The 13,485-nt window shown below is 41.4% G+C and overlaps 2 protein-coding genes across 4 annotated transcripts in view; both read right to left on the bottom strand.

Moving 5' to 3' along the window:
- Nucleotides 1-9,605, bottom strand: part of ect2l (epithelial cell transforming 2 like) — a 73,904-nt gene extending 64,299 nt beyond the window's left edge. Inside the window, exons 1-21 of one of the 2 annotated variants that reach the window (XM_022761642.1) lie at nucleotides 9,376-9,605; nucleotides 7,886-7,998; nucleotides 7,546-7,708; nucleotides 7,210-7,465; nucleotides 6,932-7,112; nucleotides 6,334-6,469; nucleotides 5,986-6,151; nucleotides 5,191-5,319; nucleotides 4,964-5,056; nucleotides 4,248-4,457; nucleotides 4,020-4,123; nucleotides 3,742-3,900; nucleotides 3,579-3,665; nucleotides 2,991-3,100; nucleotides 2,714-2,861; nucleotides 2,352-2,425; nucleotides 2,107-2,263; nucleotides 1,683-1,748; nucleotides 1,493-1,581; nucleotides 1,065-1,237; nucleotides 742-911 (exon numbers count right to left, since the gene is read on the bottom strand). In XM_022761642.1, the coding sequence (XP_022617363.1) occupies nucleotides 778-911; nucleotides 1,065-1,237; nucleotides 1,493-1,581; nucleotides 1,683-1,748; nucleotides 2,107-2,263; nucleotides 2,352-2,425; nucleotides 2,714-2,861; nucleotides 2,991-3,100; nucleotides 3,579-3,665; nucleotides 3,742-3,900; nucleotides 4,020-4,123; nucleotides 4,248-4,457; nucleotides 4,964-5,056; nucleotides 5,191-5,319; nucleotides 5,986-6,151; nucleotides 6,334-6,469; nucleotides 6,932-7,112; nucleotides 7,210-7,465; nucleotides 7,546-7,708; nucleotides 7,886-7,998; nucleotides 9,376-9,525 (2,898 nt within the window). In that variant the 5' untranslated portion in view covers nucleotides 9,526-9,605 and the 3' untranslated portion in view covers nucleotides 742-777. Of the gene's footprint in view, nucleotides 1-582; nucleotides 912-1,064; nucleotides 1,238-1,492; nucleotides 1,582-1,682; nucleotides 1,749-2,106; nucleotides 2,264-2,351; nucleotides 2,426-2,713; nucleotides 2,862-2,990; nucleotides 3,101-3,578; nucleotides 3,666-3,741; nucleotides 3,901-4,019; nucleotides 4,124-4,247; nucleotides 4,458-4,963; nucleotides 5,057-5,190; nucleotides 5,320-5,985; nucleotides 6,152-6,333; nucleotides 6,470-6,931; nucleotides 7,113-7,209; nucleotides 7,466-7,545; nucleotides 7,709-7,885; nucleotides 7,999-9,375 lie in introns of those variants that run through there. The other variant, XM_022761635.1, reaches the window with a different exon arrangement.
- Nucleotides 9,606-9,883: 278 nt separating this feature from the next.
- On the bottom strand, nucleotides 9,884-13,222 carry ccdc28a (coiled-coil domain containing 28A). 2 transcript variants are annotated; one of them, XM_022761457.1, is made up of 6 exons: nucleotides 13,070-13,222; nucleotides 12,639-12,831; nucleotides 12,356-12,537; nucleotides 12,012-12,166; nucleotides 11,539-11,561; nucleotides 9,884-11,356 (listed from the first exon to the last, which is right to left on the bottom strand). In XM_022761457.1, the coding sequence occupies exons 2-6, from the start codon at nucleotides 12,800-12,802 to the stop codon at nucleotides 11,302-11,304; spliced, it is 579 nt and encodes a 192-aa protein (XP_022617178.1). In that variant the 5' UTR covers nucleotides 12,803-12,831; nucleotides 13,070-13,222; the 3' UTR covers nucleotides 9,884-11,301. The 2 variants fall into 2 exon arrangements, with proteins under 2 accessions (XP_022617178.1, XP_022617186.1); XM_022761465.1 differs by having other exon boundaries at nucleotides 9,884-11,352.
- Nucleotides 13,223-13,485: the final 263 nt, after the last annotated feature.

Here is a 13,485-nt window from a genome sequence, read left to right as displayed (position 1 = left end):
GAAGGTGACATGATAGAGCTGTCATTGATTGTGAAAGAGGAATGCTACTTGTGATGCAAGGATTGTCTAGCTAGTGTTACTGGTTCGATGTCAAATGAATGAACGCAGACCACAATGCACCAGGTTTCAACGGGGGGAAATTACAATACAAGAAAAACCCACAATATTCTATTGAAGAGCTGATATGCAAAGAGTGTTTAGAACACGGGTAATTAAGACAAGACAGGCCAAAACAGGATTGGCCAACACAACACAAACCACTTTCTACTATCCACTGTCCAAGTTTTTAAATTTTTGTTTTGCCGTTTTCTCAAGAGTTTTTTGTTCAGGTGTTATGTATAAATCTAAATATACTGTATAAAAATGTTTTTTTTACATCCGTGGACGGGGCGCTTAGCCGACGGCAAGTCAACACTGTTTTTGAGTTAGTGAGACATTCACTATCAGGAAACTGAAGATGTGTGTCGAAACTCATATATTACCAAAATACTGGTTGACACATACATAAAAAAAAGGTGGGATTGGGTAGTATGAATTTCCAAATACCAACTCATAAAAATAATTATTCTGCTTAGAGGAAAATGTCTGGAAATACTTTTAAGGTGAAAGTGAGACATCCAGAATTTAAACAGTGGCAGGAGTGCTACGTCTTTAGATCATATCACTGCATGGAAAAGATTGTCTTTTGAGGTTTCCTGATCTTTGTAATCTTTAAAAAAACACTAACAGTGGTGTCCAAACCTCCTGGTGTCTTGCTGGTGTATCGTCACCGTGCCGTCACTGATGTCCCGTCAGAGCAGAGTTGATGGCTGAGCGCAGCACAGACAGGAAGTAATCTCTCTCCTCACCTCTCTCTGTGGCACAGACCCAGGAACGACAAGGACCCTCCAGGACAAAGGCATGACACACATCTATGGAGACGGAGACATTAATATTACTGTGACTTTCCTGATTCATCAAAGAAGGGTATATGATCATATACAGGTCATTACTGAAAAATACCAAAATTGTAGCAATATTCATTATATCTTTATATCGTTATCTTTCTATGGGACCAAACTTACAGCGTGTGTGTGTGATCTCTCTGACAGCCAGGCTGGTGAGGGCCACAGAGGCCAGGAAAGTGTGTGTGCTGCGGTGAGCCAATGTGAAAGGTGTGTGATGCACATTTCGCCGTGTCAACACCAAAGCATCATTAAACAGGAAGAGGCCCACATCAGACACATGCTCATAGGTCCTAAATCACACACACAAACAAACAGGGTGAACGTAGGATGAATGTAATGAAACAATTTCTAATGCAATGATACTATTCTTTAAGTCTTAAGTAAATGAGAAAAACTTTATTTAGTTTAGTGCAAAACACAAGTTTGACATGTGACTATCAGTGCAGATGGGTGGTCAGACAGGTTGGTAAATATTCATTAATAATGATTTATTATACAATTAAGTGAAAAATCAACAGGAACACAGGAATAATTTGTGCTGTTACCTGAGAGAATCTGGAATCTGTTCGTCAGGACTCCTGAGCAAAGCAACATCCTGAGTTATGACCAGCTGTCTGTTTCCTTCACTGAGGTTCTACACACGACACAGTCAAAGCAAAATAATACAACTTTAGTTTTATAGTATGAGTTTTAAGAGAGAGTGTAAGAAAATAAAACAGAGAGCTGTGTTTTTACTGGACAGCCTTGGATCATCTGCTGTGTTTCCTCCATCAGTCTGTCTCTCTCAGAGTTACGCTTCAACTGAAACAGAAAAAATAAATATCTGTGTAGTTATTGCACTGAGCATAGTTTTGCACACTTAATACAAACTACAGTGTATACATAAGAGCAATAACTCGGCTATGTAATGTTTGTTTGTGACAATGGTTGTGACATAGCACAAATAGAGAATCTCATGGCTTCTACAGAGTATAAACACAATACGATATAACAACTTTTTGATTTTGTTTAATGATAGTTGAAGTTTTATTTCTCCACATTTAAATATTTGCTTTAATAGCTTCATAGTTTAGTGAATGATTTGAAAGAATGATACACAGATAAACAATTATTGTTTTAAAAATGACCCAGATGGATTTTGAAATTATTGGTGTCATACCTTTAGTATGAATTCTCTGTAGCGTAGCATCGTGGTAAGGGCAGAGGAGAGGTGTGTGTGGTCAGGGTGCCCGGGATCTGTGTGTAAAGACAGAGCCTGAAGCAGAGTCACATACTCCTCTATTCTCCACACCGGGCACAGCAGCAGCTCCTGTAGGCTTCACAGACACACGTATACAGATGTGTTTTTACACTGTGGTTTGATCGATACAAACTTATACAACATATATACATACGTGTTGTTACCTCAGCATGTGTGTTGCAAGAGTTCTGTCTGCTCTCTTCAGGAAAGCCCGAAATGTAGGTTTCGTCTCCCTGCACTGACACACACACACACACACAGACACACACCCACACACACACACACACACACACACACACACACACACACACACACACACACCATTTGTTTAAATCCAATACGAAACAAAACTGTCTAAATCAAATCTGGCTTTTCATGAAATCATAATAAACAATCATTCAAATTGAGTATTAAAGCAGTGCAGAGATCTGACAGAGACTCTTTCAAAGGGCTGAACTAAATTTGTTAACTAGTTAGCTCGAGGTGCCTCTGGTATGAATCGATGACAACAAACACATTGCTTTACCTTGTCGATGGTGCACAGGGCAGTGGTGTAGTTGTTAAAGTAGTTGGTGTAGACTCTGAGACTTGAGCACAGTTTTACAAACACCTCTCCAACGCACTGCTCTGCCCCCCACTGCTGCAGCCTTGCCCATAAATCGATCTGAAACACCCTGCAAGAAACACACATAGACACCAATCATGTCATTCCACACAGAGGGACGCAAACAAGACAGTACCATACGAATATCTGTGTGTGTGTGTGTGTGTGTGTGTGTGTGTGTGTGTGTGTGTGTGTGTACCTGTTGAGCTCCAGTATTTGTGCGACAGGGCTGAGGATAATCTGGGTGTCAGCATAGCTGAGAATGGCTCTGTTGGAGTTCAGAGCTGCTGTGAGTGGCTCCTGGTACACCTGCAGCACCGAGCAGTGACATGTATCAATGAAACCTTGGATTAGCAATACTGACTGTTCTCTTCTTCTCTCACCTCCACCTGGAAAATGGACAAACAGCACTTTCTGGGCAGGTGATTGCTTTGTAAGATACCTTATCCTGCCCAAATCAGATTCTAATATTAAGGGAGGGCAGAAAACAGGTCATGCAGTTCCACAACCATGATTCATTTAATATTTAAGACACCTAGTTAAATAGGTATGACATAAAGTCCCCATAGTTTGGTGAGTTCTATCAATTATTAGCATGTTTTCTGGGCTTGACTGGACAGCATTACCTAATATTCATTCAGCTTGTCTCTAAGTCTGATTAAACTTCATGTCGAGTGTGACTGTCCCTGAAACGATGGCCTCTCAGCAACTACATTTCCTATTTGAAAGGAACTTTAATCGTCTTTTTGTTTTATGAATTATCGAGTTTAAAGAATGGGAGGTATACCTTCAGCACAGCGCCCAGTCTCCCCAGATACAGACACTCGCTGTGGTGCAGCTCTCTGGCAACTACACCTCTCCAGTCTAACACCATCTAAAGACAAAACAAAGCTATAAACATGAAGTGTGCTGCTTTACCCTTCTCTAGATGGACAGATTTGTGCACACACTTGTGGTGGCTCAGGTAGCAATCTCTGGGAGCTATGTGGTGCCAACGAGAAATCATCTGCTCCTTTGGTTATCAACTTGTCCTCTCCAATATTCTCTTCTCCCTCCTTCTCTTCACTCCATCTTGTAAGGAAGACAGAAAGAAACTCCAAAGGTCTGGTCTAACGAAGCAGAAAATAGGAATGAGACACTTTGACAGGCTGCTATCTAAAGGTTAATGTTTTTTGCCATGGTTTTATGGTAAGTATGCATTACAGAACTCCTTCACAGACATTCCCACCTCTTCCTGTCTAGTGAGAGCAGTGAGTCCCTCAGTCAGAGCCTCACTTAGATCTTTAGACTGAGAAAGCTCCTCAAGGCAGATTTTCTCCCACAGAAAATTACCTATAAATACATTCACAGATTCTTCAGAAAGTTTACGGGACACAGAGTATGCACACGTGTTTTAACTTGCTATTGGTCCAGCTGTGTGTGCATGTATTTCAATCTACGCGTGTCTGAGACTCACCCAGAGCTCGACCCCTAGCCTGGAGGCTGGCCTGCTGTAGCTGCGGCCCCAGGCACCTCCTCAGCTCCCCCAGAGCCTCCTCCATCCACTTGGCCTCTCTGCACCAGCCCGTCAGTACACTCTCACACACATACTGGAATGCTGGGCCTGCTGGAGGCTGGTTCGATAGCCTGCTGCCACACACACTGCTGTGAGACCACTCACTCAGGACTGGAACAGGGCAAAAGGGTGTGTAAAAGGAAAAAAAGACAAAACAAAAACATGTTTCTTGAGGCTTTAACGTGACACAGGCCTGGTTGATTTGGAAACACTAGTGGTTACCGTAGTGACAGCAAGGGCCGTGTAATACAACAGCTAAGGGCTTGAACAGCTGCTTTGTCAAAAGAATAAATAAATAAAAATGACGTTTTTCTTGTTTTGTGTGCACATTTTTGATAACTATAATATTATACTATTACTATACTATTACTATACCATAGAGAAGGAATTACTGACAGCAAATACATTAAAGATTCACAGAAAAATGCTGACCATAAAATTTTCAAGAAAGTGAAGACAACCCACTGGTCCAAGAATCAGGCGGTGGCTGGTTTAGATATTTTTTGGAGGCGTTAGTGGTAGTTTTGAGGTCACAAAGAGCGCATTACTAAGCTTCACAAACATTTTTCATTTAAAGTTTAACATCTGAGTCAAAGTCTTGTGCAAGGGAGACTCACTGTTCTGAAAACTTCCGGTAACAAGACCCATTGGCGCCCAGACCTCCAGACCAGTCAGAGTAGAGAGAGTCTGGATGAGAGCCACTCCTGACGCTAAGGGAGAGAGAGAAAGTGAGAGAGAGCAAGGAAAGGATAGCGAGACAGGGAATGGAAGTTACTGACATGGAAGCAGAAACTGTGACAGAAATACAGACTATAGAGAAGTATGGGTCTCAGCATCTACCAACCAGATGCAGCCAGTGGGGAGAAGATGTCAATCCCTCCGCCATCCTCAGTTGGTGCCACCCAGCCACACAGTTTTTCCCAGAATTCTCTATGATCGGGGGTCAGTAAAGTCCTATTTGACAGGATGCTACCTGAAGGGTCAAAAGTAAAACAAAGAGGATTAGTAAACTAAAAAAAAATCTGAACATAAGGTTCACTAAAAGGTCTACTTTGCAGAAAGAGCCTGTATTTTCAACTTTAACCAATCACATTTGAATGGGATGTCCTGAACCAAGGGATCAAAGCATTTTCCCAGACCACAGATAACCAGTTTTGTGTGTTTTCCTGTTATTAGTTAGCAGTTGAGCTGATGTCAACACAACAAATGTACTTCATTTCCAGTAAACTCTGTTCCCAAATGGTGACTTCAAGGGCACAAAGGAAAACTGTGAACAGCATACTATTCAATTGCCACAAAGTTGTTGTAGAATCTATGAGGTAGTTTTTATGTATCTAAACATTAGGAAGTGTTTTAAATTTAAATAAAAAGGTGAGACCAACTAAACTAAAATGTAAAATTAATGTTAAGATTTATAATAATTAGTCTTGGGCCAGCTCTTAGCCAAAAGACATGGATAGCCATGGACTTAAAAAAAAAAGGTGGTATCATAATGACAATAAACCATGAAATGGTTTTAGCAGATGTGTTTCACAGTATCCTGAGAGATAAACTTGTAGCACTGAAGGCTCCAGTTGGACTGGAACTAACCCTGGCAATGTTTCCACACATTTAGATACACGGGATTATTAATTCTCACTGTGAAGCAGATGGATCTCCTCCGTTCCTCCTGGAGCTAACAAGCCCAGCCTCAGAGCTCCCTGCCCTGAAATAGCCCTCTCCACCTGGGTTAACAGAGCTGGGAGGGTCCCTCTGTGGTCATACACAACCACAATCACTCCTGCCTTCACGCCGCCCAACACCAACTGGATTGAGCATAGGGAGAAAGAGAAAGGAGCAGGGAGGAATATTTCTTTATCTTTCCAATGCTTTTTTTTTTTTTTTAGCGTTTTCTACATCCCTTTCCTTCCTCTCTATTGACTTCTAGCTCATACAAAAGAGTATGATGAATGGACTGACTGATGGAACTTCTATATTTTCCTCTTACCTCATAAGCAGGAACTCTGTTAGAGATCAGCAATAAGAGGGCAGGAGTGGTGCGATGGATGGGTGCGACTGCGTGCTGTGGAGCAGGTCTGTGGGTGAAGCAGGACAATGCTCCACTGGCTTTGTTCAGTCTTTCACTAAAAAAAAGAGGATACGTAGTTTGATTTCAACAATACGTTTTGTGGAGCTTGACATTTCCCAGAGACGCGCAGACCAAGTTTATAGCAAGGGTGAGCAAATAAGTTCAAGCATGGGCCGTCGCTGTTCAGTGGTGGGGTCAACATTTTACAGAGGCAGTGGAAATACAGGCTTATACCATATGCTTTCAATATGTTTTGATTGTCTGCTTCTTTTAACTCATTCAAGATCCATAAAACAGCAAATGCCATTGGTTTACAGTATCATGCATGTTTGAAAATGCCCCGTTTCTTCCGGCAAATGTCTGGTTAAATGGCAATTTTGCTCTTGACCTCTGACATAATTCTGAGAGCTTCTGCACTGTAGTAAAGGATGTTTCAAACAGACTGTAAAATCTTATACAGTGGTAGATCATGGCATCTGAAAACACACATATCACTCTAACAGTTGTAGATGATCACCTGAATGAACCGGAGGCCCGGACTCCCTCCAGGCTCTGAGCTGCGCTCCACCCGTCCAGGCTAAGACTTCCAAGGCTGGAAGACCCAGTCGTCACAGAGCTAGGTCTCCCAGTCTGGCTACTTCCTGCTCCTTCTTGCTTTATGCAGCAGCCCCATGCTCTCCTGGTTCTCATAGATAGTCCTACAAATATCACAGATATAAGTTACTTCAGCTTATTTGCCACTATGGGGAGAGCAGACGCTGTTATTTTATTTTAATTTCTTTCTTTCGCTCTTACTCTTCTCCTCCTGAAGTTTGTCTCTGATCTTCTGCCTGATCCTCCTCTCCTTCCTCCTCTCTTCCTCCTCTTCTGTCATCCCCGTACTTTGGTGGTTGAGGGTCCCGTACTGCTCTGCTGCCTCCCGGGGAGTGAGCCAGTCCAGTGTGGAGACGCAGGAGACATAGTGGTTCTTCCACGCTCCAAACTCTTTTTCTCCAGGGGTGTAGGGAAGGAACCAGCCTCTTCGAATACATCGGTCTGCCCAGATACAGTCCTGAAGAGAAGGAGAAGAGGCTTTTATTCTTTTAATCAAGACCTGATCAATTCAAATATCTCTTTTTGTGGGCTTCTCACCTGTTCGGCCAGGACCCTCCAGTGCCAGCTGACTTGGGCAGCGGAGCAGAGATCACGAGGGGACAGGAATGACATCACATACAGGGACAGAAACCGAGGCAGCACCACCGTGAAGTCCACTTGAGTCACAGGAACCGCCACGATCAGCAAATCCCTACAGTACCTGTTCAGATTGTCAGAGGAGTTTCATTTTAAAGCCTGTAAATCTAATTCAATCAAATAACTTTTGTTTCACGCTGAGAAAATTCTCAACAAAAAGAGGTTTGAGGGGTGGTAGGAGATTAATAACATGTAATGATCATAAACACACATAAATTAAAGTGGGTATGAATGATCTTACTTGAGCTGGGACTCGGTGCAGCGTGTGAGCAGAGAGTGCAGCAGATGTTTTCTCTGCTTGTCAGTCCACAGATCAAACCAGTGGAGCACCAGGTTCATCCTCTCCTCAAATAACTGGGAGTAAATGGAAACATGACACCAACAAACTTCAGACTATCAGTCAACAACATATGGAAGCTGCACCTCATTGCATAAGAGTCTGCCTGCTTTGCCAAAAGCCACAAACTGGCTTCCAAAACACTGATGAAGACCATGGGAATGGCAAAACGCCAGAACAAAAACGTAAGGCTAATGGTGTGATAATGGCTGAAAAATGTTTGTCTGATGGGGCCATTAGTAAGGTTTATGTCTCCACAACAGGAACTTTACTTATGGACTGTGATGCAGGTTTTTTGTGTGTGCCTGCACCACAGCAATGACACAGGCTCTTCTTCATGCAGCGATGCAGCAGCCCCTGATGGTTTTGGTGGTAAACACCCAGTCTTCACTTTTTTCCTCAATAGCAGACACTCATTTCTCCAGTGCTCCTTAGCAAAACAGTAGCTGCACACATGATTGGGGTCCAATTTTCCACGAAAACCGCTGACCGCTTTAACTGAAGACTTTTCTGTCCCTTCTGTCAAACCTTTACTGGAGTGAGTCCCGAAAAAACACTCTACAGCCAGTATCACCAAGACCATGGTTCTCACCAAAGAAAACCTCATGAGTCAGGAAAAACTCATCTGCTAATTTGGCAGCATCTGAATTTCTGTTCATTTATGCAAGTAACAATACGGCCGGGCAAGTATTTTTAAACTGTTCCAGCAAGATAAGTTCCTGCAGATCCTCCAAGGTCTTTTACCTGGGATGCAGCGCACCAGCGGCTAAAATGAATGGCTAAATCGTGAGCAAATTCAGTGTGGGATTGCTTCTCTTTCCTCAGAGATCTGAACCTCTGACGATATGCGTCAGGTACCAACTCATACGCCTTAAGAACAGCAGCTTTAACCAACTGGTAGCTACCACTATCAGCGACACTCGAGGCTGAAAATGCCTCCTGGGCCTTGTCAGCAACCGCACACTGAAGCAGTAGGGCGTGTTCAGCATCTGACCCATTTCTGTTTAGCCTGAACATGAGCTAGTTAACTTTTCTGTTTTGATCCTATATGGTACAATATTGTTTAAGTGATAAAATATTTAATTGATTTAATTAATTTGCCCTATGGTGTATCTCTAATAGCTTAAGATCGACAGGAAGCAGAAAAGGTAGCTACTTTAAACCAGTTTGCGCACCTGTTCCAAATTAGCCAATTAACCAAACATCAATAATGTCGTTTTAGAGATATTTGTAACACGAACACAGCATATTATTAGGCTTTACAAGTGGTCTCCTGTGTGAGGCTTACTGTTATAATTTGGCCATTCCTGCCATCTGGTGGCTATAAATAAAAAGTAATCTAATACAACTCGAGGTTTACTCTATCACCCCACCACTTCATTTGTTCCTCTAACCTGCAGGTTGCTCTGCTTGTTGTTCAGCGGAGTCCAGGTGCTGAAGCGGGTTTCGGAACGCAGGCTGTGACCTTGCTGCGGCCCATAGTCTGTCCCGCTGAGCTGCCATCGCTTCACCGAATGAGGAGTTGAATTCAGGTTTGTCCCCATGTGCTCACAGGGAGTGAAAACTCACTTCGAGATAACGCCTAGAGTTCTGTTTAAATCATTTAATGCCAGATTGAGCTCTGCTAAGGAAATGCCTACTGACAGGCTGCCACTGTGCTGCTCTGCTCTCTGCTCCCAGTAACCTTAGAGACGCATCAACAAAAGGATGAGCACATTCCTTCACATGGTTTACACACACACACACACACACACACACACGCGCACACACACACACACACACACACACACACACAAGAACATGGCTGGGATAACTGAGTTAATCCCATTTTTCTCTCAGTAATTTCAATATGTTAGACATAACTCTTCCTTTCTTAAAAATAATAAAAAAAAATGTAGTCAACAGAGTCAGACAACACATTTATTACCAAGTCAATAAAAATAAAATCACCAAAGTTAAAACAGTAAAACACAAAATAATCCCGCATCCCCCAGCAACACTGGTTAAAATAAGTGACAAAATAAAGTAGGATTTACAACCAAAGCAACATCAGATGACTATATTATCTTAAACACAGAATCTCAACATATAATCAATGTGTTAGAAACAATAAGGCCAAAAAGGATTAAATTAAAAATTAAGGCATGGCTGTGATGTCAACATTTGGGTTATTCCATATTTTCCAGCGTCAAACCAACACACCAGTGATCATGAGTGTGTTTTGCATGTTGCATGGATATGTGCAAATATATTCAACACTGAACAATGTGTTGGAGGTGATATCAGGCCACTCACATGTAGCAAGAAATCAAATGCAAAATCACAAACTGGAGTCGCTGCTTACTTCTTTTTTAATTTCAGTTTCTATGGTCAGAATCTACTGTGTGTTTAATGTTATTTCTGGCTGATTTAATGAATTTAACCATAATTCAATAAAACCAGGAAATACTTTTTAGGTTTTTATCATCTCACAGGTAAGATCTAAGCTTGTGTTTAAAGTTCTACGTTGAGAAACAAGTATAAACATATTTCTGTATCTATATTCTGATATGTCTAGCTCTGGGACACTGATTTACCTGTGACAATAGATACGAAAAAGTGCAACACAGTGAGTTTATATAAATCTTGCTAAAGGAGCAAGTTTGTAGTCAGTTCATAAACAAACACTGAGGATATTCTTTCAAGGACCTGTGAATTCATCATCTGTTGGACTACAGGTAAGTTCTATATGTCTATATAGTTATGTTTTACAAATCTAGATTGTTTGAAAAATGATTGAACTGACTACAACTTGACTTTAAACAGGCCATGATAGGGATCTACCAATGCCAATATGTAAAATATACTGTAATGTTGGTAAGACAGTAGCTAACGATCTCATAGATCTTAAACCTCTCTCTATATAACTCTGACAACAAGAGAAAAGATAATACACTGTATCTAAATTAATAGAGGAGGTGGTGAAATTCAATCATAGCTCAGTAATTTGATTATTTTCATCTCGCTGTTTAGTAAGATACGATTAGAGCTATTTTCTACTTCATATTAGCCACTGAATTTAGTACTCGCTGCTGGTTTACTGTGAGCAGTGAAAAATAAGGCTGTTGGCGCATCCTTATTAGGGCATTTTACAATACATCCATCCCCCTGTACAGACAGGGAACGCTGGTGAACAGCTTTGTTGCCATTTCTGCCATAATACTTAAGAGAAATAGTGCTTACAAGCTTTCTTAATCTCCATCTTATCTGTTGCGGCCTCTCTAGGTTGCATAAAACAAATAGTGGGTCAGATGAGGTTGAGAAAAAAAGCGAAGAGAAAATCACATGCTGGCAGTCCTCGGGATCTCTTGGGTGTCAGCTAGATTCAGTTTCTGACTGGAAAAGCAGAGTCAAGGCAAAACATAGGCAGAAATCTTAGGTTTTTTAACAAGATAAGCCATGGACATATAGGAAACTTTAAGAAAAAGAAGTTTTACTTACACTTTCAAGTTTTTAAAAAGCAATTAAGGCCTTATAGGAAGCCTGGGGACTGGCAATTGTTAAATATCAAAGGATACATAGAAGAACTCAGCTCCTCAAGCTGTGAAGAAAAATAATATTTTGATCTTATTATATATGTTAGCACTTTATGTGGCAATCTTAGATCACTTGAAAGGATGTTTTTAGACTTTATCCTGTTAGATATGCAACAAGTAGCCAACTAAACTCTTAAAGAGTTTAATACTTGTGAGGGAAATGAGCAGGTAAAACTTTGCTGAGACCCTGAGTAGTTACACTCCATCGATGAACAGCTTTATCCAGGATAATACAACGTATTGAGCTTGATGTAATGTACAACAAACATTTCTGTAGCTTAACTGTTCCAGATCTGTAGTTCTGTAGGGTTATTCAGCAAACTTCTGGTCCTGACTGATAAAATACCATACACTATGAGATTTGGTTATCTTGAAATACTGCTACTACGCAAACATCAGTAAATATACAACATGGATAAAGTCAGAGCATTTTACAAATATTACTGCTGTCTTACATTAAGAAGTAACTTGTCCATGTTGGTGTCACAGGCCATTTTCCTCTGGTCCTCAGGCATTTCATCCACCTCACCATAGAGGTCAAAGTGCAAACGGGCCAGCTTCTCCTGCATCTCTCTCACATGCTCCATCTGGCCAATGGAGCACTCATTGCCTGACACAAAGAGAACATGTAGAATTGGCTTCATCTTCTATACTTCCTACAATTTTTTACTTTCTTTTGTCTTTACACTCAACCTCAATCTTTTCTACATGTTTCAAATATTGATTAGTTTAAAAATCAGACATTAATAGGCATATATATATCAAATGTTACAGGCTCAGTTAACATATTTTTTTTTACCAAATGCTTGTAGTTTCCCTGAGTGGAAGTCGTTGAGGAGACTAAGCAGGCCATTCTCCATCTCTTGTACATCTGAAACATCGGTCAAAAAGGAGTGCTGGATGATAGGTGCTGCCTGGCTCTGGTTCTGATTAGCCTTACCACCCAGACCCACCTGATACTTGGATTTATCCTTTATTCCTCTGGTAAAAGACAAACAACATAAACAGAAATGAGCGATTACATTGCACATGATGTTGTGAAGCTATCATAAGTGAAATAATCGTGATTGTACTGTTCCTACCGCCTGTTCTTGCTCTTTTGGCTGGAGTGAGTCCCCATATTGTAACTGTGGCCGACGTGCCGTCCCCCGGAGGAAGCACTGTTCTTTCGGCCAGAGCCTCCGGTCGGAGCCGCTGTGTTGGTGGAAGTCCTGGGACTCTTTCTCTTTAACTTTCGCTCCTCCATAACTTCATGTTACGGTGCTCTCTGGTTAGCTAGTTAGACAGTGAAATACGAAAGGCGGACACAAAGCACAACAGTCAGCAATGTAACTCTGAGGCAAACCCTGTAGCTAATCCTGCAGAAACAATATCCTGACAGAAATTAGCTTATGTCCTTCGTGACCAAGCTAACGGTAGCTCAGCGGCTAGCTGGTCGGCTACTCTTCAGATTTCAGAGGTGCCCGTAAAAGTTACGAACCAAAAACATAAGCCGATGAACATATTTACTCACAATTGCAGCAGGGTAGAACCTTTGCTTCCAGTGACACTGACAGCTTGTCCACACAATTAAAACGTTTGCTAAACCATAACGATTTCCTTATGTACCTCGCAAGCTAGCTAAATAGCCTGCAAACTCTAAAAACTTCCTGTTTTGATGGGACGCAACTGACCCGATCAGGGCCAAATTCCAAATTTCTACAGATCCACCTCTAAACTACACTAGAATACAGTATGTCTTATCACTGTACACCGTAATTACATTACTACAATTTGGAATCTTGGAATAGCATAAGAGTATTTATTCTATACTTGAAATCTACCGCTACTTGATGAAAGTTTCTCACCTGCTCTGAGTAGTGTCCTCCTGAGGTCTCACCAACACGAAATGGAACTATGCCCAGTTCTGGTTGCGTTACATACCCTACT

This window comes from Seriola dumerili, unplaced genomic scaffold (assembly GCF_002260705.1).
Source record: "Seriola dumerili isolate Sdu_G_001 unplaced genomic scaffold, Sdu_1.0 BDQW01000019.1, whole genome shotgun sequence".
In the NCBI taxonomy this organism is placed as follows: Eukaryota; Metazoa; Chordata; class Actinopteri; order Carangiformes; family Carangidae; genus Seriola; species Seriola dumerili.
Note: the sequence above shows the minus strand (reverse complement) of the source record. Positions and strands in the feature narration are given on the sequence as shown.

What these genes read in the sequence shown, in the direction of transcription:
- ccdc28a (XM_022761457.1), bottom strand. Translation starts at nt 12,802, where the DNA reads ATGGAGGAGCGAAAGTTAAAGAGAAAGAGTCCCAGGACTTCCACCAAC. An exon ending in CAAAAGAGCAAGAACAGGCG is followed by an intron (nt 12,538 to 12,638) that starts GTAGGAACAGTA and finishes GTCTTTTACCAG; the next exon opens with AGGAATAAAGGATAAATCCA. An exon ending in TGGACAAGTTACTTCTTAAT is followed by an intron (nt 11,562 to 12,011) that starts GTAAGACAGCAG and finishes TTTTCTTCACAG; the next exon opens with CTTGAGGAGCTGAGTTCTTC.